The sequence below is a fragment of the Hyla sarda genome, chromosome 1 (genome assembly GCF_029499605.1).
Source record: "Hyla sarda isolate aHylSar1 chromosome 1, aHylSar1.hap1, whole genome shotgun sequence".
In the NCBI taxonomy this organism is placed as follows: Eukaryota; Metazoa; Chordata; class Amphibia; order Anura; family Hylidae; genus Hyla; species Hyla sarda.
This window is the reverse complement of record NC_079189.1, coordinates 53,744,971-53,772,796: the sequence shown is the minus strand read 5'-3', so window position 1 is coordinate 53,772,796 and position 27,826 is coordinate 53,744,971. Positions and strand designations below refer to the sequence as shown.

At 42.8% G+C, this 27,826-nt stretch overlaps 1 protein-coding gene across 2 annotated transcripts in view; it reads right to left on the bottom strand.

Moving 5' to 3' along the window:
• Window positions 1-215: 215 nt before the first annotated feature.
• ACOX3 (acyl-CoA oxidase 3, pristanoyl) overlaps window positions 216-27,826 on the bottom strand; it is a 136,424-nt gene continuing 108,813 nt past the window's right edge. For both annotated transcript variants that reach the window (XM_056555032.1, XM_056555033.1), the window contains exons 14-18: window positions 12,156-12,271; window positions 11,586-11,760; window positions 8,884-8,951; window positions 3,120-3,206; window positions 216-706 (exon numbers count right to left, since the gene is read on the bottom strand). In XM_056555032.1, the coding sequence (XP_056411007.1) occupies window positions 587-706; window positions 3,120-3,206; window positions 8,884-8,951; window positions 11,586-11,760; window positions 12,156-12,271 (566 nt within the window). In that variant the 3' untranslated portion in view covers window positions 216-586. The remainder of the gene's footprint in view (window positions 707-3,119; window positions 3,207-8,883; window positions 8,952-11,585; window positions 11,761-12,155; window positions 12,272-27,826) is intronic.

Sequence of the window (27,826 nt, the reverse complement as noted above, 5' to 3'; positions counted from 1 at the left end):
AGCAGAGACGTTCCGGAGCGACGGGGACACGGCGACAGCGATGGAGAGACATCCAGGGCAGCGGTGACGGGTCCGGAGCGGCGGGGACACGTAAGTATTACCTCCTCCTGCAGTGGTCAATCTGCGGACCTCCAGATGTTGCAAAACTACAACTCCCAGCATGCCCGGACAGCCAACGGCTGTCCGGGCATGCTGGGAGTTGTAGTTTTGCAAGATCTTGAGGTCCGCAGGTTGAAGACCACTATTGGGTTCAAAATCTTAATTTTTTTTGATTTTGCTCCTAAAAATAGGGTGCGTCTTATACGCCGGTGCATCCTATAGGACGAAAAATACGGTATATATATAAATAATTGGACAGGTGGAGTATGACAATCCTCTGTAGAAAAGGAGTAGGAAATGGCATTGAGATAGCGGACATGAATGCAAAAATAAGTGCTACAAATGATTTTCCATCTAAAATATTGTCACATCTTTACATTGTAATACGAATTATTCTTTACAAAGCACACCTCTAGAAGCTGTTTGCAATAAAAGATACATTATCACATTTCACTTTATATATGGCTGTCACCGCCTACGTGTGAGCTCAGAGCTGAGATCTTGGTTTGCCAATTACAGGCTTGTTGGTGCAAAATTCTGGCCACCATGATGCACGCTCCAAAACTTTCTCCCCTTGTAGGATTGTGGACCACAGGTTCTTGTACAGCTGTAAGAATGTTATAGGAGTTAGACTTCTAAACCATGATGGTAATTCTTTCCCTTACCTCCAACTAGCGAAAGACGACTATATTCACTTTACTGTAGCTGGGCTGCAATTCCAAATGCAACCAATAGACATATCTGTCTTTGTCTCTGGAACACCCCCTGAGGAAGCTCGAAGGAGCGAAACATATGTCGGGGTTCTGCATATTCCTGGGTAAGGTTTATTATTCCATCTGGTACTGGTTCTATTGCTTTTTACCCCACTCTGCTAGGTTACTCTATACTATACAGTAACCCCCCGACATGCGATGGCCCCGACATATGATCAAATCGACATACGATGGCCTCTCAGAGCTCATCGCATGTCGATGTCAGCATCAACATACGATGCTTTTATATGTCGGGGCCATCGCATTAACTGCTATCCGACAGCGCAAAATGCTAAAGCTGCTGTCGGATAGCAGTTTAAAGGAGTAGTCTAGTGGTGAACAACTCATCCCCTATCCTAAGGATAGGGGATAAGTTGCAGATCGCGGGGGGTCCGACCGCTGGGGCCCCCACGATCTCCTGTACGGGGCCCCGGCAGCTCGCGGGAAGGGGGCGTGTCGACCTCCGCACGAAGCGGCGGCCAACACGCCCCTCAATACAACTCTATGGCAGAGCAGGAGCGCTGCCTTCGGCAATCTCCGGCTCTGCCATAGCGATGTATTGAGGGGGCGTGTCGGCCGCCGCTTCGTGCGGAGGTCGACACCCGCTATCTGGCCGGAGAGCCTGGCCCCCGTACAGACAGATCGCAGGGGGCCCCAGCGATCTCAAACTTATCCCCTATCCTTAGGATAGGGGATAAGTTTTTCACCACTGGACTACCCCTTTAAGCATCCCGGACAGGTTCACTTACCTATCCCCGCTGCTCCGGGTCCACTTCGCGATCCTCCGGCGTCTTCTACATCTTCTCCGGGGTCCGGGCCTTGCTTTCCGGCGTTGATATTACGTAGCTGCGTACAACGTAATAACTTCACCAGAAAGCGAGGCCCGGACACCGGAGAAGATGTAAAAGACACCGGAGGATCGCGAAGTGGACCCGGAGCAGCGGGACAGCATCGGGAGCGGTGAGGACGCGGTCCGGAGCGGCGGGGACAGGTGAGTTTTAAATGCAATTTTTACATTGCACGAATCCCTCAACATACGATGGATTCGACAAACAATGGGTCATTTGGAACGAATTACCATCGTATGTTGAGGGACCACTGTATGTATATATATATATATATATATATATATATATATATACACACACACACACACACACATACATATTGCTACTGGCTATACATGAGTGTGGTTAATGATTACTATATGTATACTTATTTACAGCCTTCCCCGGTATGTGCTTACCATAGAGATTTTCTCACTGTGCCATTTCTATTTCATATATGTTTTATTTTCTGTGATTTCTTAATAAAGATTTATTTAGTATCTTTGTAATTACGGTTTTGGCTAGTGTCTTCTTATTTTTGGTGTACCAGTTGTACAGATGTAGCAGAGGTGAACTTGTCAGACCAAGCAGAACTGGGCTTGTCAGATGCAGATGAGTTTGCACTTTGGCACAACACCAATGTATTATAATGTGTTATCTATGGCATTGTTTCCCAACCAGGGTGCCTCCAGCTGTTGCAAAACTACAACTCCCAGCATGCCCGGACAGCCGTTGGCTGTCCGGGCATGCTGGGAGTTGTAGTTTTGCAACAGCTGGAGGCACCCTGGTTGGGAAACACTGATCTATGGTACATTGGACTGCAGGTTAACATATGCCATGGTCATGCAGCCGCAAAAAGTTAAAGGGGTTATCCAGGAAAAAACTTTTTATATATATATATATATATATATATATATATATATATATATATATATATCTCAACTGGCTCCAGAAAGTTAAACAGATTTGTAAATTACTTCTATTAAAAAATCTTAATCCTTTCAGTACTTATGAGCTTCTGAGGTTAAGGTTGTTCTTTTCTGTCTAAGTGCTCTCTGATGACACGTGTCTCGGGAACCGCCCAGTTAAGAAGCAAATCCCCATAGCAAACCTCTTCTAAACTGAGCGTTTTCCGAGACAGGTGTCATCAGAGAGGATTTAGACAGAAAAGAACAGCCTTAACTTCAGAAGCTCATAAGTACTGAAAGGATTACGATTTTTTAATAGAGGTCATTTACAAATCTGTTTAACTTTCTGGAGCCAGTGGATATATGAAAAAAACGTTTTTTCCTGGATAACCCCTTTAAATGACAAAGGCCGCTCTGCTACATCTGTACATACAGAAGTCAAGAAATTACATTTTATTAAATTGAAAAAATAAAAAAATCTGGAATATGTAGAAATGTTATAGCAAGGATCAATATATGCTACGCAAATTTACCTCTCCATCAGCTTTGGCAATGGGGGAGTTCAAGATGAAATCTGGAGGTGCAATGGTGTCCACGAGAGACACGGCATCATCTTTCAACTGTGTTAAAGGAATAAAAATGTTGGCAGCCGTCCTTACTTTCCATAGTAACAAAAGCAAAACAGAGCAGAAGTGAACGGTTGCTACAAATTACACAGGGTGAAATGCGAGTGGTCACACTTTTTAGGGGCGCAAGGATTCGGTTTTATTGTCTTGGAAGCGACATTAATTCTTCTTGGAAGAATTTTCCATGTGTTGTATCCCCCGTTGTATTGTCTGCATGTCTCATTAACCTTTATATGTAAAACTTCTGCTGGTCATATAGTTATACAAGGACATTATCTGATCTTTTATGCCAGTGGGTCTCCGGTATAGGGACACTGCTACTGCTTTATGTGTATTCTGCATCTATAGTCATCTACCACATTTATTCTAGGTCACTTTATCCATCTCTAGTGGCCAAGAAAACATAAAGGTGAAATAAAATAAACCTGAGAAGAACAGATGACAGATCAATTACTAATGCGGGACTTCAGTAATATGCTAAACTCAATCCGTCTCTTTCTATAATACTTCTATACACCAATCAGCCATAACATTAATAACTTGGATTATCTGGTGACTATGGCTCCTGGTTAAAGGGGTATCCCTAGAAATCTTATCCCCTATCCAAAGGCCGTCACGACCCCTGCGCCTGCACCCAGCATTCTAAACCCAGCTGCGGGGCCCCCGCGATCTCTGTGCCGCACCTGGTGTTCGTCTAGAACGCTGGGTGCGGGCAGCGGAGGTCGTGACGTCACGACCACGCCCCCTTGTGACATCACACCACACCCCCTCAATGCAAGTCTATGAGAGGGGGCGTGGCAGTCACCAAGCCCCCTCCCATAGACTTGCATTGAGGGGGAATGGTGTGATGTCACAAGGGGGTGTGGCCTTGACGTCACGACCCCTGCCACCCGCTCCAAACGTTCGGGACAAAATGTTCCGAACGCTGGGGCAGTGGAGTACTCCTTTAAGGGGTGGTATATATACAAAAACACTGGCTACTTTATTAGGTACATACAGGGTATGACCCCCTTTTGCCTTCATTCTCCGTGGCATACTTTCTACAGGGTGCTGGAAACATTCCTCAAGAGATTTTGCTCCATACAGACATGATGACATCACGCAGTTCCTCCATATAGACATGATGACATCACGCAGTTCCTCCATATAGACATGATGACATCACTCAGTTCCTCCATACAGACATGATGACATCACGCAGTTCCTCCATATAGACATGATGACATCACGCAGTTCCTCCATACAGACATGATGACATCACACAGTTCCTCCATACAGACATGATGACATCACGCAGTTCCTCCACATAGACATGATGACATCACGCAGTTCCTCCATATAGACATGATGACATCACGCAGTTCCTCCATATAGACATGATGACATCACGCAGTTCCTCCATATAGACATGATGACATCACGCAGTTCCTCCATAGACATGATGACATCACGCAGTTCCTCCATATAGACATGATAACATCACTCAGTTCCTCCATACAGACATGATGACATCACGCAATTCCTCCATACAGACATGATGACATCTCGCAATTCCTCCATACAGACATGATGACATCACACAGTTCCTCCATACAGACATGATGACATCACACAGTTCCTCCATACAGACATGATGACATCACGCAGTTCCTCCATACAGACATGATGACATCACGCAGTTCCTCCATATAGACATGATGACATCACGCAGTTCCTCCATATAGACATGATGACATCACGCAGTTCCTCCATATAGACATGATGACATCACGCAGTTCCTCGATACAGACATGATGACATCACGCAGTTCCTCCATATAGACATGATGACATCACGCAGTTCCTCCATATAGACATGATGACATCACGCAGTTCCTCCATATAGACATGATGACATCACGCAGTTCCTCGATACAGACATGATGACATCACGCAGTTCCTCCATACAGACATGATGACATCACGCAGTTCCTCCATATAGACATGATGACATCACGCAGTTCCTCCATATAGACATGATGACATCACGCAGTTCCTCCATATAGACATGATGACATCACGCAGTTCCTCCATACAGACATGATGACATCACGCAGTTCCTCCATATAGACATGATGACATCACGCAGTTCCTCCATATAGACATGATGACATCACGCAGTTCCTCCATATAGACATGATGACATCACGCAGTTCCTCCATACAGACATGATGACATCACACAGTTCCTCCATACAGACATGATGACATCACACAGTTCCTCCATATAGACATGATGACATTACGCAGTTCCTCCATATAGACATTATGACATCACGCAGTTCCTCCATATAGACATGATGACATCACGCAGTTCCTCCATATAGACATGATGACATCACACAGTTCCTCCATACAGACATGATGACATCACGCAGTTCCTCCATATAGACATGATGACATCACACAGTTCCTCCATACAGACATGATGACATCACGCAGTTCCTCCATATAGACATGATGACATCACGCAGTTGCTGCAGATTTGTCGGCTGCACATCCATGAATCCCCCGTTCCACCACATCCCAGCGGTGATCTATTGGATGAGATCTGGTGACCATGGAGGCCACTGGTGTCCAGTGACCTCATTGTCATGTATGAGATGATGTCACATGACATGGTGCATTATCCTGCTGGAAGTAGCCATCAGGAGATGGATCCACCATGGTCCACAGGAAACGTTAAAAGGTCTAGTGGAGTCCAGGCCTCAACAGATCGGAACTGTTTTGTGGCATAACGGGGGTCTACACAATATTAGGTGGGTAGTTTAACTGTTATTTCAACGGAATACCTGTAGAAACAATCGTGGGATCGGTGCAGGGGAGCCGATGACAAACAGGAGGCGAGGGAGTCTGAAAGGAGGACTACAATTGTTTCACACCCTTAGTCTGGATGAAGCCCATTCGGGAATGAAACAATTGAAGCCCTGCTTTAAGACTCCCCAGCCCCCTATTTGTCATCCACTCCCCTGCACAAATCCCATTGAAATAAAGTATTGTTATGAAGACTTATCAGGTGAGTGCTCCATTATACATAATTATCGTTTATTTGTATATTACGGACATCCACCACCGATTCTGGCCTTATGGGATAATGTGCTAATGGATTGCCAGTAGTGCCGGAGCGTCTTTCTTGGTGTTTTGGTTTTAATGTTATGACTGACTGGTATATATTTATTATCACTGAGCCATATGTACTGTTATCTAAAAAAAAGTTCATAACTGTCTGAAAGATCTAGTACAGAGTCTGGGATATCAGTGGTTCTACAAAAGACTATAGGTAACCATAACTATACAACAAAGACTTAGCTCTGCTACATCTATTAATGCACCAGGTTGGGGGTTTGTCTACTATTCACTGTGTAAGGAGAAGTTCTGTAGCTTCTTATACACGTTTGTTTGGATTCGTCTCCATTTTCTGATCTCTGCTTACTGTCAGTTAGTGGAAATATTCTTGCGGATGAAAGCCACCGCTGATTTAGCTCCCATCACATAGTTGAGGTTTTGTTACAGTATATCAGTGCTGGCAGATTTCTCTGAGATAAACATTGCAGCAGCATAAAACGTTCTTCACTGCTGAGCTAATAGTTCTTACTTTATGGTACCCATTTACTGACAGTAAGCAGATAGATTGCAACCTGTGAAGAATTGAAATGCAAAGTATATTGGCTTTTAAATGGTCGGTGTCTTTTCAATCAACCTTCCACTTGATAGCTTTTGTGATTCCTAACACGTGTGTATATAATTTAATTTACCAAAAATCACACCTTATCCCAGAAAAGCAGCTATAAAATTTTGACCACTAGGTGTCCCACTTCTCTGCAATCTTCTGTCCACTATGTTGCCCTTTTCTCACCACATGCCATCTGTAGTACTGTCCTGTGCCACTCATCCCCCAGCACAATGCCAGCTTCTTAAGTCCACTGCACTTTTACCAGCACTATCATACTATAGCAGAGAGGCATATGTGCAGTGATGTGATTGGCCAGAGAAGTAAGGTAAAGGAAATCCATGTATGTGTTCTATTGGTAAACAGCCTTGTTCTGATCCCACCCCCTGAAATAGAGAAAGCAGTGCAGCATGGGGGAACTGCCAGAAGCTCAATAACAGCAGTGAGACCAAAATGTCAGCTTGTCTCCTTGTTTATCTAATAAAAAAGGCAGGTTCTAAAATTGTTTTATAATAAGTACACTTTAAGAATTAGAACAATGTTAACCAAAATACCCGGGACCAGCCAACCATCTAATAGGTAGAGGGGTGTGTGGACTCTCATGGCAGATAAAGGTGGAAAAAAGAATTGGGCAGGTTGGATTACAACACCTGATCATTGTCTTTTGATGGGAGATAAGATATCTGTCAGTGACATATTCTCTCCTGCCCATTGGTAATGCATGCACAATCAATCAAACTGAGCATGCACAGATATAGGAGGCTTAGGAGGAATAGCTGTTACTTAAGTATCATGTGCAGCTTTGAGGTAGTGCTTTCCAATTTGTAAATCTACAGCACTTGCAAAACTACAATTGATACCATGTCCTTACAGCCGAAAGCATGATGGGAGTCATAGACTGGATATCAGGAGATGTATAAATATTATCTGGTCTTGGGAATCTTGATTTTTGTTGCACGATGTAGATAACAGCCACAGTCAACTTGATTAATATTAATTCTGGTAATGCGGTCAGTCTACCTGATCTTCTAGGCAATGTAGAGACAGTGGCCCTGATTTACTAAGAGTGTTGTGTAGGTTTCTTTGTGGGTCTTAATTCATTACAATTTTTTTTCCACGGTATTTACTAAGGTTTCCCTACATTTTTTTTCTCTTTTTTTTACACATGCTCTGATCTGTAGGGTTTTCCTCAGCTCAAATCCACCACATTTGCTGTGGAAACCTTAGTAAATATGTTGGGTTTTTGTGAAAATGTTGGGGAGACGCCCCCTTTTCTGCAACCATGCCTCCTTTCCTCGATGATCACTCCCCTTTTTTGAGTTTTCTCAGTAAAATGGAGAGTAGGTTTTTTTTTTTTTTTTTTTTTTTAAATTTCTTGGTTAATGAGGCAGAATTCTGGCGCACAACCAGACAAAACATGTCGGGTTTACGATAGTAAATTAGGGCCAGTGTGTGAGACAGTGATATGAATGGTGATGATCGGGAATCACTATACTTTCCCAAGGTACCTGTCATATGTAGTTACCAGGTTTCAGTATGCGCATATCTTATGCAGGGAAAGGTGGGTAAGATATGGGAAATCTAGGATAGTGTAAAATCTCTAGCAGACTATTGCGACTAAGGAACCTTAGTCTGTTTTTAGCAGGTTAGTAGCAGGGACTTTAAAGGAGTAGTCCAGTGGTGACAACTTATCCCCTATCTTAAGGATAGGGGATAAGTTGCAGATCGCGGGGGGTCCGACCGCTGAGGCCCCCTGCGATCTCCTGTACGGAGCCCCGAGAGCCCGCGGGAAGGGGGCGTGTCGACCTCCGCACGAAGCGGCGGCCGACACGCCCCCTCAATACAACTCTATGGCAGAGCTGAAGCGCTGCCTTCGGTAATCTCCGGCTCTGCCATTGAGATGTATTGAGGGGGCGTGTCAGCCGTAGGCGCAACATGAGAACCATTGAATTCTGATTTACTACCTGAGCACATAGGTCCAGAATTGTGTCTTGCACAATTTTACCAGGTTGTTCACCAGCAAAGTATCCACCTGCAAAACAGCAAGAGAGTTAAATTATTCCACCTTGTAAACTGTTGGAATTTTGCTACAATATGCCATTGCTTTAGGATTAAGAGGAGGCTGAGCTCTGGGAATAAAGAGTTTACATACTCTTCACTGCTTTTGCCAGCACAGAAGCCCCCTGGGCACCCTCTGTGGATGAAACTGCAGCACAGTTCTATTAAAGTGAATGGAGCTAGATACAATTCCCTGCACAGCCTTAAAGGGGTACTCCGGTGGAAAACTTTTTTTTTTTAAATCAACTGGTGACAGAAAGTTAAACAGATTTGTAAATTACTTCTATTAAAAAAAATCTTAATCCTTCCTGTACTTATTAGCTGCTGAATACTAAAGTGGAAATTCTTTTCCGTTTGAAACACAGAGCTGTCTGCTGACATCTCGAGCACAGAGCTGTCTGCTGACATCATGAGCACAGTGCTCTCTGCTGACATCTCTGTCCATTTTAGGAACTGTCCAGAGTAAAAGGAAATCCCCATAGCAAACATATGCTGTTCGGGACAGTTCCTAAAATGGACAGAGATGTCAGCAGAGAGCACTGTGCTCATCATGTCGGCAGACAGCTCTGTGTTTCAAAAAGAAAATAATTTCTGCTGTAATATTCAGCAGCTAATAAGTACAGGAAGGATTAAGATTTTTTAATAGAAGTAATTTACAAATCTGTTTAACTTTCTGGCACCAGAGTACCCCTTTAAAGGAAAATAATAGAAGTGCCTGCAGTGCTAAACCAGTTATGCATTTCCAATTATTCTTAAGAACAGAAGACAGGCCCCCACTGATCATAAAATCAGTGATCATCATGATGTATGGACAGCATATAGGACAGTCCCCTGCTTGGCACCTCCTATGAGCAACAATAAAGACCTGGTCCTGCTCTGGCAAACCTGGTCTATCATACCATATGTATGGCCAGAAATAGCTACCTACACCATTCGGGATTTCCATGGCAGAAATTCCACCATGTGCAAAGTACTGCAGTATCCCATTGAAATCAAATGGATTCTGCTGCCGCGGAATTTCACAGTAGAATATTCCTGCGGAATTCCATAGTGTGAACACAGCCTTAGAGGGGCTCTCTTCATGAGACAACCCACTTAAAGTGTTAGTTTGATAATCTGGTTCATAGCCTATATGGAAAATACATCCTTTTGTACTAGTACTAAATAGAGAAACATGATGTATGAGGGGAACAAATCAGTCAATAGGAACTTGTTGATGGTTTTTTATTGTTCTGGAGAAAGTCACGTAGTTCTCTCCAATGCAATTCTTTTTCGATACAAACAATACAAAATATGGGTTCCTTATACCCCTTTAAGGAACCCACATTTTTATAAATATGTCCCTGAGTACTTTCAGCATACAGAACATGGTTTATTATCTGATTTGCTGAGACCTCTATCTAGTGTGTGAGTCTAAGGCAGTGGTCTTCAACCTGCGGACCTCCAGATGTTGCAAAACTACGACTCCCAGCATGCCCGGACAGCCGTTGGCTGTCCGGGCATGCTGGGAGTCGTAGTTATGCAACATCTGGAGGTCCACAGGTTGAAGACCACTGGTCTAAGGCCTACACTCCGTATACAACATCATCATGTGCCGGTGTTACTTCTCAAACACTAAATTTCAATATGAAACCTTCCAGACCATGTATTTGGCAACATTTCAGGTCCACACTTAAAATAACTATGAAGTTTATACTACAAACTCAAACAAAAACAGAAGTCCACCGATTGCTATAGTCAGATGGTGCAGTTTTCACATGTTTGGATTTCCTGTTTCTGCTCGGTAGAAAGTTTCTGATCATGAACACCTGCAGCTTGGGACCCGTCACAAAATTTTCATCTATATCATGATCAAGCATACCCTCCGAAAGACTGAAGGGAAAATCCCCCCCCCCCCCAATATCATGGACTATAATCAAATAGTATGGATGGAAATCCTGGCTGGTAAAACATAAATCAAGGAGTAGACAAACATGACTGCTTTATTCCAGAAACAGCGCCAGTCCATGGACTGTCTGGTCATGCATCCTAATGGTTCGGCTTACACTCTCAGGTTTTGTTCAGGTATTTTGAAGAAGTGTTAAAGCTAAAATCAGGAGTGGAATCCGAAAAAAATAAATAAATAAACAAATACCTGTTTTCTCACTCCCATTGTGCACCTGGTTTTGGCTCCAAAAAGTGTGTCACAAAACCTAAATATGTAAAAACACCCTAAAGGAATTGTCAAACAAATCATATTCATACTCAAAGTATCACTAACAATGCTGGTAATAGCTGTTGGAGCTGCTGTGAGAAGCATCTGGACAGAATCAATGTTCTTCCTCCTCTGGCAGCTGACAGTTTAGCTCCTTCTTACTTTTTCAGTAAGAAGTTTTCTCAGCTGTATTGCCATGTTATTGAAGAGGCTGTCCTTAATTGCAGTTGGTCTCCTAAGCACTGGATAATGGAAGAGAGTTTCCTGATCGGAGCCCCGCTTTATCTATTATTCCCATAGGTTGTATACAGAAGGAAAAACCCTTTTAATATAGATACAAAACATCATACAAAAAGTGTCCCTAGTATTTATTAGCTCTGTTGAATAGAGCAGATCTCGGGTGGTCATACTCACCTTGGTAGAGCACAGCTATGTGTTTGCTTAGGGACCACAGGCCATACAGGCAGCACAACTTCTTCAGAACAGGCTGTAATGATCTGGGTGTACTTGGGTCATGGATATGATCATAGTATCTCTGTAGGACTGTGTGTTCAATAAATGCCAAGGACAAGGAGCGACAGTAATAGGCCTGCAAGAAGAAACAAACTACATTAACCCACAGTCTACTAATAAGTAGTGTGCACATGTACTGGCACATAGTAGAACTAAAGCTGCCAGCTTGGTCAAGAACACACACACACATTCATTCAATTGCTTTATATGCTTGAGAAATACTGTATTTCAAAACATTTCTTCTGACTTTTATTACCATTTCTCATTTAGATACATTACATATATACCTAAACGTATACCTGTAGAGCACGTGCAGGGTTCCAAAATGATGCCAGCAAGCCACTCAGGCTTACCAAGCTAAGCCCAAAAATTTAATTATGTCCAAGACATACAGACAAAAAATAAAAAAAATAAAAACACACACACACACACACACACAAATATAAATGAACTATCTGCAATACACAGTACCTGGCTATTATTCCTCGCCTCAAAATCATTTTCAGCTCTTTGTTTCTCTTGCTGGAGTTTATGATGGCTTTCTCGGAGAAGGTAGCAAACTAACCATTTGTAAGCGTCCAGAGCAACTGAAAAACAAGAACACAGCATATAGTAACATAGTAGCATAGTAACATAGTTAATAAGGTTGAAAAAAAAAAACAGAGTCCAACAAGTTCAACCTACATCCCTAATGAGTCCCTACTGAGTTGATCCAGAGGAAGGCAAAAAAACCTTCATACTAGAGGTAAAGATTCCTTCCCGACTCCAAATAAGGCATCAGAATAAATCCCCGGATCAACGTTCCAACGTTCTGTCCCTATAGATCTAGTATACATAACCAGCAATGTTGTTATTCTCCAAAAATGCATTCAGACCCCTTTTGAACTCTTTTGCAGAGTTCACCATGACCACCTCCTCAGGTAGAGAGTTCCATACACAGTCTCACTGCTCTTACAGTAAAGAACCCCCATCTGTGCTGGTGTAGAAACCTTCTTTCCTCTAGACGTAGAGGATGCCCCCTTGTTATAGATACAGTCCTGGGTATGAATAGATAATGGGAGAGATCTCTGTACTGTCCCCTGATATATTTATACATAGTTATTAGGTCTCCCCTAAGTCTTCTTTTTTTCTAAACTATATAACCCCAATTCTGAAAATCTTTCTGGGTACTGTAATCCTCCCATTCCCCGTATTACCCTGGTTGCCCGTCTTTGAACCCTCTCCAGCTCCACTATATCTTTCTTGTACACTGGTGCCCAGTACTGTACACAGTATTCTATGTGTGGTCTGAATAGTGATTTGTACAGCAGTAGAATTATTTCCTTGTCGTGGGCATCTATGCCCCTATTGATGCACCCCAGTTTATTTGCCTTGGCAGCAGCTGCCTGACACCGGTCACTACAGCTAAATTTACTGTTAACTAAGACTCCCAAGTCCTTTTCCACGTCAGTCGTCCCAAGTGTGCTCCCATTTAATACATAATCCCAGCCCGGATTTTTCTTCCCCCTGTGCAGTACCTTACATTTATCAGTGTTGAACCTCATCTGCCACTTTCCAGCCCAAACCTCTAACTTATCCAGATCCATTTGTAACAGTGCACTGTCCTCTATAGTGTTTACTACTTTACAGAGTTTAGTATCATCTGCAAAGATTGCTACTTTACTATTCAACCCCTCTACAAGGTCATTACCTAAACGCCCTGAGTCAGCTCCCTTTCTATGACGCGGGGCTACATTGTCATAGCGGATCAGGCCTGGCCAGGACCTGTGGCTAATAGCACGCGGCACTGCACTGTGGTGCTGCATGCTATTAACCCTTTAGACACAGTGTTCAAAGTTGATAGCTGCGTCTAAAGTGAAAGTAAACAACCCCTGGCTAGCTCAGTGAAATTGCGGCATCCCAGACAGCTGGAGGACACAAGGAGGGTGCCTACCTTCCTCCTGTGTGTCCGATCGCCTAATGATTGCTCAGCACCTGAGATCCAGGCATGAGCAGTCAAGCAGCAGAATCACTGATCAATGTTATCCTATGGGGGCTATAACATTGCAAAAAAATAAAATAAAGTGAAAAAAAAAAAGTAAACAAAGATCATTTAACCTCTCCTTTAATAAAATTTAGAATCACCCCCCTTTTCCCATAAAAAAAAAAAAAAAAAAAAACTGTGTAAATAAACATAAAAATAAACATATGTGGTATCGCCACTGGCAGAAATGTCCTAATTAAAAAGATATATTGTTAATTAAACCGCACGGTAAATGGCGTACGCGCAAAAAAATTCCTAAGTCCAAAATAAAATATTTTTGGTCACTTTTTATATCATGAAAAAATGAATAAAAAGCGATCAGAAAAGTCAGATAAATCCAAAAATGGTACCGCTACAAACTTCAGATCACTGTGCAAAAAAAATAGCCCTCATACCGCCCCATAGGCGGAAAAATACAAAAGTTATAGGGGTCAGACGATGACAATTTTAAAACTTATACATTTTCCTGCATGTAATTAGGATTTTTCCAGAAGTACGACAAAATCAAACTTATATAAGTAGGGTATCATTTTAATCGTATGGACCTACAGAATAAAGGGAAGGTGTTATTTTTACCGAAAAATTTACTGCGTAGAAATGGAAGCCCCCAAAATTTACAAAATGGCGTTTTTTCTTCCGTTTCGCTGTTACTATAGAGTGCCTGAATATAAAAAATAGGGTTCTGTCTATTACACTACTTAATTCCTTTAGAACACGGGGGTGAATGCCATCTGGACCTGGTGATTTGTCTATTTTGATTTTTTGTAGGCGGCACTGTACTTCTTCCTGGGTTAGACAGGTGACCTGTACAGGGGAGTTTACCTTATCTCGCTGTATTTCACCTGACATTTCATTTTCCTCTGTGAATACAGCGGAGAAGAATTTGTTTAATATATTTGCTTTTTCCTTATCCCCGTCTATAACCGCTTCCTCGTCCTTTTTTTAAAGGGCCTACACTTTCATGTTTAACCTTTTTGCTATTTATATAGTTAAAGAACATTTTGGGGTTAGTTTTACTCTCTTTGGCAATGAGTCTTTCTGTCTCTATTTTTTTGTGGATTTTTGTGTGAATAGAAGCTTAGGATGTTTTTCCCCTTTACGAATCAATTCCAATTCACTCATATTTATACATGGATGATCAGCCGCCAATTGCTGTCGATCTATCTTTAAACTCTAGTAAGCAGTTACATCGAGTACATACTAAGTGAGGGACTCCATTCCCTGACTTTGTACGCCTTCATAAGGCCCTTGCAAAAGTGTTGTTTCGACTGGATAACCTCATTACCTGCAAGATACAGGGTCTTGTCAAATTTGCAAAGTTATCTCCTATTCACCGGACAGGATAACTAGTGTGTGCTGCCTCTGACTTTTGGGGTCCCCCCCAATTTTGAGACATGGGACGCAAGTCTCCCATTAGATTGGAGTGATGGGAGTTCATGCAGGTAGCCGAAGTCTGCTCCATTCATTCTCAATGTCGACTGCAAAAACCACCAAGTAATAGCGGTCAAAACCACCCACCCCGTCCAGCGCCCCCTCCCCCCGGTGTGATCAGATAGTTAAATGGATGGGGGATACCTTTGACTGAGAGTTAAAAAGGTTTTAACATCTTGTAAAGACCATTATACAGTTATCAGTCTTCAGTAGGAAGACTTCCCCCAGGCTAGCTGTCTCTACACTGCTAAATCCTACAAGGATAAGAGATAGCCATCATGGTACCACAGTAATTTACCTACAGTCATACTGAGTAGTCCAGTCAATACCAACCATAAGTACAGAACGCACTGTGATGGGAAGACCAAGTTGTTCTTACAAGACACTTGTGGTGTGGTGGTGAACTCTTTCCATTGATGATTATATCTGACACATTACGAGAAGTTCTGGAAAGGATCTTGAGCTTTTCATGTAAACATTCAGGATCCTGCATAGTATTTATGACTTTAATAACGCATGTCCTGTTAGTTCCATAATATAACTTAACCAAGGAATCAGCTACCTCCCTTGAGGAAACTGTGAGCTTGTCTAATACCCAGACCAGAGATGACAGCAGCATGCAGTAAGCTTTTTATACTCTCTTCATGCAGGTAATGGATTGTATTCAGTCATGCTAAGTAACGTTGCATTCCCCAGATTAACACAATGTCTTCAGGCTGCGCTTGTTATGTTGTTTTAATGGAAACACTGAGCAGTTACAGCAGTTTAATGCCGGTCTAGAGCCCTTATTATACAGCACTGAGTACATGGAGTCCTGTAATGACATCAGTGGAACAGATACACTTGAACTCCTGGCAGGAAAGCACTCTGACTTTTATTCACTTTTTATATGCTGCTTGCTTAGTTGTAGTTAGAATCGGCAAACAGGTTCTGAGCGTTGACTGGTTCTGAGTAGAGATGAGCGAACTTCCAGTAATTCGATTCGTCACAAACTTCTCGGCTCAGCGTTTGCTGATTTTAGCCTGCATAAATTAGTTCAGCTTTCAGGTGCTCCGGTGGGCTGGAAAAGGTGGATACAGTCCTAGCAGAGAGTCTCCAGCCCACCGGAGCACCTGAAAGCTGAACTAATGTATGCAGGCTAAAATCAGCAAACGCTGAGCCGAGAAGTTTGTGACGAATCGAATTACTGAAAGTTCGCTCATCTCTAGTTCTGAGCATTGAGGAACACAGTTATTGGGAATTTATCATCAGACAATTACATCTTATTTACATTATTTAAAATGATTCTTTTTCCACTTCTCAGACTCTTCTTTTTCTCACCCATTCCTCCTTATCTAATGACATACTTACACTTATAGTAGTTTGCTTGTAAAATCCATCTACAGTGAATTGGTATGGAGTACCCACTCTCTGAAGGATAAGGTGTCTGCTGCTGCTTCTAGAAGTTTATGAAGGGGCAGGAGGTGATGCTGCTTCTAGTAAGTGTTATATATTACCCCAGTGCTATTGTCACTGCAACTCTGCTCAAGACTGCTCTATAATATCCTTCATGCTGCCGCCACTTCTGGTGAGTTATATCTCAACCTGCTGCTGGATTCATAGCTGCACTGCTCAATACTGCTGTATTGTGTACTGCATACTGCTTCTGAGTCTGTGATAAATAGAATTGGAGCTAATTCTTCTCTTAGCTCTGTGTGCGATGTATTCACCCAGAATGACAGGTACACTCACCAACTGGGTGATGTCTCACAGTTTGAGATGCACTACTCTATTCTTTGTATCACCTTTAGTAATATTTTCATGCAATAATTGTTTATATATATATATATATATATATATATATATATATATGCTCTTTGGTATACAGCCTTGTTGAGGTTTGCTTGATTATAAACATTTGTTTTAAAGGGGTATTCTGACAGATTGTGTGGGAGTCTGACTGTTGGGATCCCCCTCAGAATGGAGCCTCAACACGCATGCATGTACTCCGCTACTCCATTTAAAGGTGTATTCCAGGGTTTATATATGTATATCAACTGGCTCCAGAAAGTTAAACAGATCTGTAAATTACTTCTATTAAAAAATCTTAACCCTTCCAGTAGTTATCAACTGCTGAAGTTGAGTTGTTCTTTTCTGTCTGACAACAATGTTCTCTGCTGACACCTCTGCTTGTCTCAGGAACTGTCCAGAGTAGGAGCAAATCCTCATAGCAAACCTCTAATGCAGAGAGCACTGTTGTCAGAAAGAAAAGAACAACTCAACTTCAGCAGCTGATAACTACTGGAAGGATTAAGATTTATTTTTCCATAGAAGTAATTAACAAATCTGTTTAACTTTCTGGAGCCAGTTGATATATAAAAAAAAAGTTTCTTTCCTGGATAACCCCTTTAATGTCTATGGAGCCATTAATGTGATCTGAGTAAAGTGCTTGTGCAAGTTTCTGCTTCTTTAAACCATATGAAATGGGGGGTGGGGGTGTTCAGGCTAACCACCACTCTTTAAAACCCTATCGGGGCATATGACGAGAAGTTGACCCAATGGGATGACCCCTTTAACGTGTCCTTCATGATTCCTTCTTTAGGTATTTTACCGTCAATACCGACAATAACTGTATGAAGTCATATCCTAGCAAAATGTACTTTGTATTTTATTTTCGGAACAAATTGTCCTCTGTTTTGGCTGCACGTTAGAATGAATATGCTTTTATGTAATTTCTGTATTATTATGAGGATGGGTAATAAAACTAGAAACATTTATGCTCAATTACTGAATTACTGCTGAAAATAACTTTAAAAAAAAAACTTTTTTAAACAGTTAGTATGGTAATAGCATGGGTTTACAGAACAATATTAGCTTCTCCGTCAGCAATGTTTTATAATCTTACACTCTTTTTTTTTTCTTAAAGGAAAACTGTCACATGATCACTCCCGCACTAACCACAAGTAATGACGGATAGTGCGGGGGACGCCGATTCATATGATCCCTACCTTGCCAAGATCCGTCTAGCCGTTCACCCACAATCTTAGTTTTTCTATTTATGCAAATATGGCTGTAACTGGCACGGGCGGGGTTTTCAGGAGCCTAGTGGTACTGTGACATCAGTGCCGCCCGCTTATGAATATTCCTCCCCCCTCCCTCCGGATTTTTTTTCCCTCTCTCCGCCACTCCTAACTGGTCTTCACTGAGCATATCAGGAAGCTGCACCAGTTAGGAGCGGCCAGGAGAGGGGAAAAAAAATTCCATAAAATCACATTGTCTGATTTCTAAAGAATTTATTTGCAAATTATGGTGGAAAATAAATTTAAAGCTTTTAAAGCCCATTTAAAGCTTTTTGGCAGCTATTTGGTGGGTATAATAATACTTACTAGTACTGCATGCCTATGAGTGGGCTCACAGAGTATACCTCTAACAAAGAGCAATAACAATGTAAACATAAAATCTAAGTACTACTAAACAGTGAGCTAAAGACCTGAATATCAGCTCAGGCAAAAAAAAAAGCTGACGGAGTGCAATCATTCTATACTCAGCTTCTATAGTACAGAGGCAATTTATCTGATTCCCATGGACTAAGTCATCCCACCTGGCAAAGATTCAGGGACCAGATAAGAGGCATCTGGATGAGAGGATATCACATTGCCAATAACTCTGGCTCCGAAACCAGGTCAATCTCGCTGTAAATGTCAGACGATTACACCCCACCCCTGCCGTGTATATGTCTGTAGCGACATGTACTTCAGCTTCACCAAATGTTTCTCCCAATTCAAAGCCAGGAATGTTTATTCACAATTTTAAAAAAAAGAGAGACCCGGACGATTATTGCAATAATTCAATGTAATGTTTTATTTCCTATCGATTGGCTGACTATCTGTGAGTCTTGGAAAGAAAATACAATATAAATTTATGGCAAGGCCTGGAATACAGAAATCACTTGAAAGATGGAGACCAATTGAGTCTATATGTAACAAAGTATGTGAAAAACTGGCTACTGCCAACCCCTGTATTAATTGGAAGTGTGGACAGGAGCTGTGAAACACACTCAAAGTGGTGCTCTGTATGTCAGTTATGGGCTGGTGTAGAGATCCCACTGGTCCATATGATTTGCAATACACATAGAATAGTAGATAACGGCACTCACCATAAAATGCAGATAAAATCTTCAATGTTTTATTGCGTTACTTTGAAATTCATTCCTGTCGGCAGGCATATGGGGCAGGAGGGACGGTGAGACAGCAGTAGCTACTTCACGCGTACTTAGCGCTTCATTAGGCCTAATGAAGCGCTAGGTACGCGCAAAATAGCTACCTCTGTCTCTCTGTCCCTCCTGCCCCATATGCCTGCCGACAACGCCCCTAGACATCTTATGCCCTATCCAAAAGATAGGGGATAAGATGTCTGATCGCGCGGGTCCCGCCGCTGGGGAACCCTGTGATCTCCCTGCTGCACCCGGCATTTGTCTAGAGCGTCAGGTGCAGCGCCAGAGGCTCATGACGTCACTACCGTGCCCCGCTCGTGACATCACGACCACGCCCCCTCAATACAAGTCTATGGGAGGGGCGTGATGGCCATCATGCCCCCTCCCATAGACTTGCATTGAGTGGGCATGACCGTGATGTCACGAGACTCCACCCCGTATTGCCAGTTGACAAACGCCGGGTGCAACAGGGAGATAGCTGGGGTCCCTTTGGATCAGGGATAAGAGGTCTAGGGGCAGAGTACCCCTTTAATGAAGGACATAGGAATGATAACATCCCGCTGTATCTCCGGCTCTCCAATAGAGATAAAAGGAAGGGGAGTGTCGACCACAGCTTCATGCTGGGGTCGATATGCTCCATTCTTGGGGCAAAAGGGGTGCCATGTAGGACACCCCTGATCAGCCAATTATCCCCACAGTTCTACGGCACCACAGTACTCCTTTAATTGTATAGTTGACAATGTAAGGAGTGCCCAAATAAAATAAAAACACAAAGTGCGATATACACACACACACAAACATATGTACATATATATATATATATATAGATTTGCCATTATAGGCTGGGAAGATCTTCTGACATACACCCCAAGCACAGTGTGACCGGAGCCTCACCCTTGTAAACACTATCTCTAAATCCAGAATTACTTCTCCCATTAACAGTAGATGGAACCATTAAAAGTACAGAATGAAGAGTCACCACGATGACAAATCTGCCCCAGGCGTCAATATTTCAACACAAATTACTATAATTTACACAAAATAGACTATTTTTCACACAAAGTCACATTTTTCCACTATGGCTCATTGCAGCTGGATTATTACATCCCTTGAAAGACATGACCCAGTCAGCAAAATTGACTGTGTGGCCAAGAAGAAAGAATTACTACCGTATATACTCGCGTATAAGCCGACTCGAATATAAGCCGAAGCCCCTAATTTCACCCCAAAAACCCTGGAAAAGTTATTAACTCGACTATAAGCCTAGGGTGGCAAATACATCACCCCCCCTGTCATCATCCAGACTCATTAACACCCCCGTCATCATCACCCTGTCATCATCCAGAACCCCGTCATCATCACCCCGTCATCATCCCCCCTGTCACCATCCAGACCCCTGTCATCATCACCCCCCCCCCCCCCCTTCATCATCACCGCCTGTCAATCCCTTCATCAGTGGTCTTCAACCTGCGGACCTCCAGATGTTGCAAAACTTCAACTCCCAGCATGCCCGGACAGCCATCGGCTGTCCGGGCATGCTGGGAGTTGTAGTTTTGAAACATCTGGAAGTCCGCAGGTTGAAGACCACTGCGGCCTTCGTCATCATCCAGCCCCCCCCTTTAGTTTTCTACTCACCTCCCAACGGTGGGAAGGAAGGGTGAGCTGGTCCGGGCCATCTATGCTGCAGGGACCGTCCGGTGGGGAGGGTTAGTCGTTCCGGGCTGTCTATTTTCACCGGGAGGCCCTCTTCTCCGCTCCGGGTTGGCCCCGGACTAGTGACGTTGCCTTGACGACGACGCACAGGGACGTACATGCACAGGGACATCTGCTGCGTCGTCGTCAAGGCAATGTCACTAGTCCGGGGCCAACCCGGAGCGGAGAAGAGGGCCTCCCGGTGAAAATAGACAGCCCGGAATGACTAACCCTCCTCACCGGACGGTCCCTGCAGCTCACCCTTCCTTCCCACCGAGGGGAGGTGAGAAGAAAACTAAAAGGGGGGTCTGGATGATGACGAAGGCCACAGTGGTCTTCAACCTGCAGACCTCCAGATGTTTCAAAACTACAACTCCCAGTATGCTGGGAGTTGTAGTTTTGCAACATCTGGAGGTCGGCAGGTTGAAGACCACTGAGAAGCGATTGACAGGCGCAGAGTTCACTCGAGTACAAGCCGAGGGGGGTGTTTTCAGCATGAAAAATCATTCTGAACGTAAAGGTCACAACATAAAGACTCATTTCAGCAATGACCTGGAATACTCTCATAGATGAGCTGGGAGTCCCCATAACCAGCCTCCACATGGTGCCTGATCATTTCTGCTAAGGTTCATGGACTTTGTATACAGGAAAAACATTCTAAATAAACCTGATGGAAATGTCCCCAGTGTGAAGGTAATAACACTTTTTTTTTAATTAAATCAACTGGTGCCAGAAAGTTATGTAGATTTGTAAATTACTTCTATATAAAAATTGTAATCCTTCCAGTACTTATCAACTGCTGTATGCTCCACAGGAAGTTGTGTAGTTCTTTCCAGTCTGACCACAGTGCTCTCTGCTGGCACCTCAGTCCGTGTCAGACACTGTCCAGAGTAGAAGCAAATGCCCAGAGCCATGTGGTTAGACTGGAAAGAACTACACAACTTCCTCTGAAACATACAGCAGATAAGTACTGGAAGATTATTAAATAGAAGAATTAACAAATCTGTTTAACTTTTTGGTACCAGTTGATTTGAAAACATTGTTTCCCTCCAGAGTATCCCTTTAAAAATAGTATCTGTTTAAAGTGTCTTTAGAGAAGGCCAATGAGATAGAACAATATGCACAAGCTGCTATAGAACCAAGGGTACACAGTCTGGTTCAATAACTATTTGCAGGCAACCTGGGCGCCCCTGATTAATGCCATTAGGTTGGGGGGTTTCCAAGGCAGAGGTGCAAATTATCTCCTAAGTGGTGGCCCAGTGGGCATGCAAGGATCACTTTGGGATGGGGAACTCACCTGATCTGTAGGGAACACTAGGGATGCAAAGATATATCGTCGGGCAAAAAGTTTTGGGTGAAAATTCGGTTATCAGCATTTTCATCATAGAAAAAAAAATTATAAATAGGCCACCACCCCTAGATGTTTAACCAAGATTCCTGCACTGGCCAAGGATGCCCTCATGCAGCCTGAGGGTGTCCTTAGCAAGGGCATTCCTATGGGGATAGGTAATGGACCCTGGACCAGCGGCAGGACATTTTATTACCGGAGGGGAGTTCATTTACTGCCCTTGTCTGCGTCAAAGTGTGGCAGAGCATAGGTGTAAGGGCTTGAGTTTTGGAAGCATCACAATATATAATATATGGTAGCTCAGGCCCTCACTGGCAAAATATATATGGCGGCACACAGTATATAATGTGGTGAGCTTGTGGGGGTATAGGGTATATGGGGTGTAGCTGTGCAGTGATGAAAGGGTGCTGGTTTAACCCTTAACTGTCGTGATGCCAGGGTGAGGGCTCCTCAATATATACTTGTCCTATTCCCACCCGTCCAAAGAACGATAGGGAGGAATAAATGATTGTCCACAACTGGAGATTCAGAAAACTGTAGGAAACTTTACTGCAGATTTTATGCAGAGGTAAAACAGGAACAGTCTTTACATATGTACAGTCTATGAGGATCCTGACAGTTGGTTGGGACCTTGTGAGTATAAGCTCTGGAGATTGATTTACGCTGTTCCGCTGGATTTAGGGGATTGGTTTTAGGTCGAGCAGTCACGCAAGCTTTAGCGGGGATTTGATTCTGTAACTCACAGTTAGTAAGTTGCGGAATTGTTAGGCTTCAGGACTGGTTTTGTCTTGTAAGTCGCACGGATCTCCTCTCTTTGCTAGTCCGGAACCCAAGAGAGATATTACTGCTTTTCAGTACAGGAGCCAAGAGAGCGAGTATTGGCTGGAGGCTCCCTTATATGGGCAGGGGCTGGCCTTGAGCTTATTGGTTCATTCCAACGGTCAGTGCTTTACACAAAGGATTATGGTAGAACATGTGACTACTCACGTGACCTGGAAGGTCCTTTAGCATACCATAACAGTAGAAACATTGGTCATGTGACCTAAGGTCCTGCAGACACTATATAGATAAATAGATTTACACCAATTATTTACATGTAACACATAAAATTAAGGAAAGAAGAGGTGACTAGGGATTATCTCAGCAAGCGGACCCCAACGGTACTAAGGAACTCTGACTTTGGGGACCCAGCACACAAGGTACAGTATGAAATACAGTACCGGGACACCACAATAACATATGGTAGCACAGGATATAGGGGAAAAAATTCAGTTCAGTTTTCAGCTAAGCACATCCTGCATTTTTTGTTTTGGCCCAGAATTTTTCCTTCTGGTGCACCCCTAGGGCACACATGCACTTCTATTACACTCTTAAGTAAACTCGCCTCTATTTTTTGCCAGCCTTTTATTATCTGATTATATGTACATTTCTTACACGGTGAGATGTAAGACACAGTCAGCTATATTCAGCTCAGCAATTCATTTTCCATGTCTTCCATGCATGTTCACTTTACAAATGTATTTTACCACAGACATTCTCAAGGTGGTGCCCTTTTTGGGTGCCCCTGCTGTGGATCCTGGAAAGGTGTGTGAGGCCATCAGGTTTCACACTCTCCTTGCAACGTAGTTCCTTATGATGGAACCAAGCCTTGAATTTTGGGCTGTGATTGATTTTTGGGTGCCAGACCCGGAAGCACAAGTGAGTCTCAAAAATCTTTGGAGAGGGAAGACCACTCTTGCAACATCTTTTGACTTTGGAGAAAGTTTACGACAGAGCACAAGTGCTGAAGATTTGATATGACCCACACCAATATTTGGGTGACAGAAAACACAAACAAATCTGCAGTAACAATAACATAATAAAAAGAAACTTAAGCAATGCAAAGCATCACACAGCACCTCACACTCGGCAGACTGTTTATATACCTACAGGAGAAGTTGGGAAAACCCAGCCGTCTAGGCTGCGCGCAGAGCGTAAACTCCAGCCTATATACAATTAACTTCCAGGAAAGTCAAGGAAAACACCCAAGCATTTTCTTGGGAGATAAAGAACATCTGGAGGTAATGTACAACAGTTGTTCCCATGACTCACAGCTGTTCTCCGCTTCACTTCCATTGTTTGCAAATACAATCTGATGGCCTCAAAGTGATGTGTTGTGTAATCTTCTCAAGTGCGGTAAGAAAGTGTTCATTGCTGTATCTCTTCTGTACGCGAAGGCGTAAAATAAAGGACCATCAAAGGGCTCATGTATTAAGCAGACAGCCCTTATTTGTAACAAGGGGGTGACGGCAAATATTGGGAAATCTGGGCAGACATCATCTGGACGGAGCTTCCAGACATGACTATTGTCTTCTACTGTTCCAAGCGTTGTTACAGGTCCCCAGAGAGATATAAGATTATGTAAGAGGGAAAAAGGGAGTGTATTTGTATCTTCTCTAGTATCTTAGTTGAGTGAATTCCAATATAAACATATGTTACATATAAATAAGTGTTCTGTGATGGTCTTCTCATATTGATTCAATGGTCTAAAGGGGAGAAAAGGGAGAGCGCTTCTTGGTGTGATAAAAGAGAGATAATCAGTATAAAAGTGAAATACGACAGCAGCTCACCAGATGTGGTTGTGTAAGGTCATACACAACAATGGTAAGCGCATCAAGAAGTAGTGTATCCGCAGCCCTCCAGCTAGGCAAGGTATTCAATCGGTCTGGCTTCAAGGAGAACGCCGGCTTCAAGTGGCGCAGGATATAAAGGGAATGGAGATCAGATAAAATCGAGGTAATTTACTGATTCACGGCAGACAAAATTAGCCATAAATGAAGCTTTGGTCCCAATACAAATGTGCTAACCATATACACTCACTGGCTACTTTATTAGGTACAGCTTGCTAGCACTGGGTTGAACCCCCTTTCGCCTTTATTCTTCTACAAAGTCCTGGAGATATTCCTCAGAGATTTCCCTCCATACAGACATGATGACATCAAGTAGTTGCAGCACATTTGTCGGCAGCATATCCATGATGTGAATCTCCCATTCCACCACATCTGAAATATTCTCTATTGGATTGAGATGTGGTGACTGTGGAGGCCATTGGAGTATGGTGACCTCATTGTCATGAATGAGATGATGTGAGCTTTGTGTCATGGTGCATTATCCTGCTGGAAGTAGCCATCAGAAGATTGGTCCACTGTGGTCATAAAGGGATGGACATGGTCAGTGACAATACTCAGGCAGGCTGTCACATTTAAATGATGCTCAATTGGTACTAAGGGGCCCAAAGTGTGCCCAAAAAAAAAAAAACGCCCCACCCCCACAACATTACACTGCCACCACCACTAACCTCTATGGAAGGCAGGATGGATCCATGCTTTCATGTTTATGCCAAATTCTGACCCTGCAATCTGAATGTTATCTGAATCAGACTAGACAATATTCTTCCATTGTCGAAATTTGGTGAGCCTGTGCAAATTGTGGCCCCAATTTCCTGTTCATAGTTGACAGGAGAGGCTCCCGGCAATGCCATCTGCTTCTGTAGCCCATCTTCTTCAAGGTTGTACGTTAAGAGATGGTATTCTGCATACATTGATAGTAATGAGGGGTTATTTGAATAACAGTAGCCTGTCATATTGAACAAGTCTGCCCATTCTCCTCTAACCTCATCAAGGCATTTTTCTCCTACACTACTGCTGCTCATATTATCCCTTTTTTGGACCATTTTCTGTAAACCCTAGAGATGGTTGTACATGAAAATCATAATAGATGAGCAAAGTCTGAAATACTCAGACCAGCCCATCTGGCATCATCAACCACACCACGTTCAAAGTCGCTTAAATCTTGTTTCTTTCTCATTCTGATATTCAGTTTGTTCTTCATCAATTCGCCTTGATCAAGTAAGTATACATGCCTAAATCCATTTAGTTGCTGCTATGTTATTGGCTGAATAGCCATTTATGGTAACAAGCTATTGAATAGGTGTACCTAATAAAGTGCTCAATGAGTGTATATGTCACCTACTCTACATCATATTTCACTATTCTAAAGACAATGATATAGGAAATGCTGCTGAATTGTTTACATGAAGAACTCTACCAATGTGATTAGAATTGTGTATTTTAATTGATATTGAATTTGACAGGGAAAAAAATGCATGCTGATACTGGAGGTGTATGGAAATACAGTAGGGTGCTATGAGTGCCAAGCCCTAAAATGGTCATGTGCATGAGGGGTTTTCCCAAGCTGATAGGTGATAAGTGAGTGATGGTTGGGTGTAGGACTGTCTGGACCCCCATGAATCACATGAACGGGGGGTCCCGAGTGCTCCCATTTTAATGTTGACCAGTACATTCAAATGGGGGCATTTAGGAACTCCTATATATAGGTGACAAGTTGGCATGTTGAGAAGGACCCCTTTAAGCAAATCCCATATATTTTTAGATATATAAATAAATAAAAAACAATGACAGGGCATGTAGGACCCCTTAATAATCATAATGGGGAGGTGGTCACTGGCGATCAAGAGAAGGCAGAGCTTGTCCATGATATTTAGAGATTTTCTGGTGTCTGGTATTGTGCCAAGGGACTGGCGCAAGGCAAATGTGATGCCAATCTTCAAAAAGGGCTCTAGGTCTTCCCCAGGTAATTATAGACCGGTAAGCTGAACATGCATTTTTGGGTAAATTTGTTTGAAGGACTCATAAGGGACTACATACAGGAATACATAGGGGATAATAGTACTATAAGTGATTACCAGCATGGGTTTACTAAAGATAGAAGTTGTCAAACCAATCTAATTTGCTTTTATGAAGAGGTGAGTAGAAGCCTTAACAGAGGAATGGCTGTGGATATAGTGTTTCTGGATTTTGCAAAAGCGTTTGATACTGTCCCTCATAGACAAACAAGAGGCATTCTTATTCTTTGACCGTGGTGCTGGAATTTCCTCTTGTTTGTCTATCCTATGCGTGCTGTCCTCACGCCTTTGTGCAACTGAGACTGAATGGGTGGAGAGCTGGACTTTGTACAGTCTGTTTCTCTGTCCCTCATAGACGTCTGATAGGTAAGTTAAGGTCTTTGGGTACGGTCCTTAAGCCAGTTTTCATCCGGTTACAAACTAAAATTTCCAAACCCAGAAAGTGGTGGTCAATGATTCGTACTCTGATTGGTCCCCGGTTATTAGTGGTGTGCCCCAAGGTTCAGTACTGGGCCTGCTCTTGTATAATGTATTTATTAATGATCTAGAGGATGGAATGAACAGCTCTGTTTCTATCTTTACATATGACACTAAGCTTTGTAGCACGGTACAGTCTATAGGGGATGTGCATAAGTTACAAGATAACTTGGATAGACAAAGTGTCTGGGCATCCACTTGGCAAATGATGTTCAATGTGGATATATGTAAAGTTAAGCACCAGTTCATAAAAGGGATGTTGGGAAGCTGGAGAAGGTGCAGAGATGCGCAACTA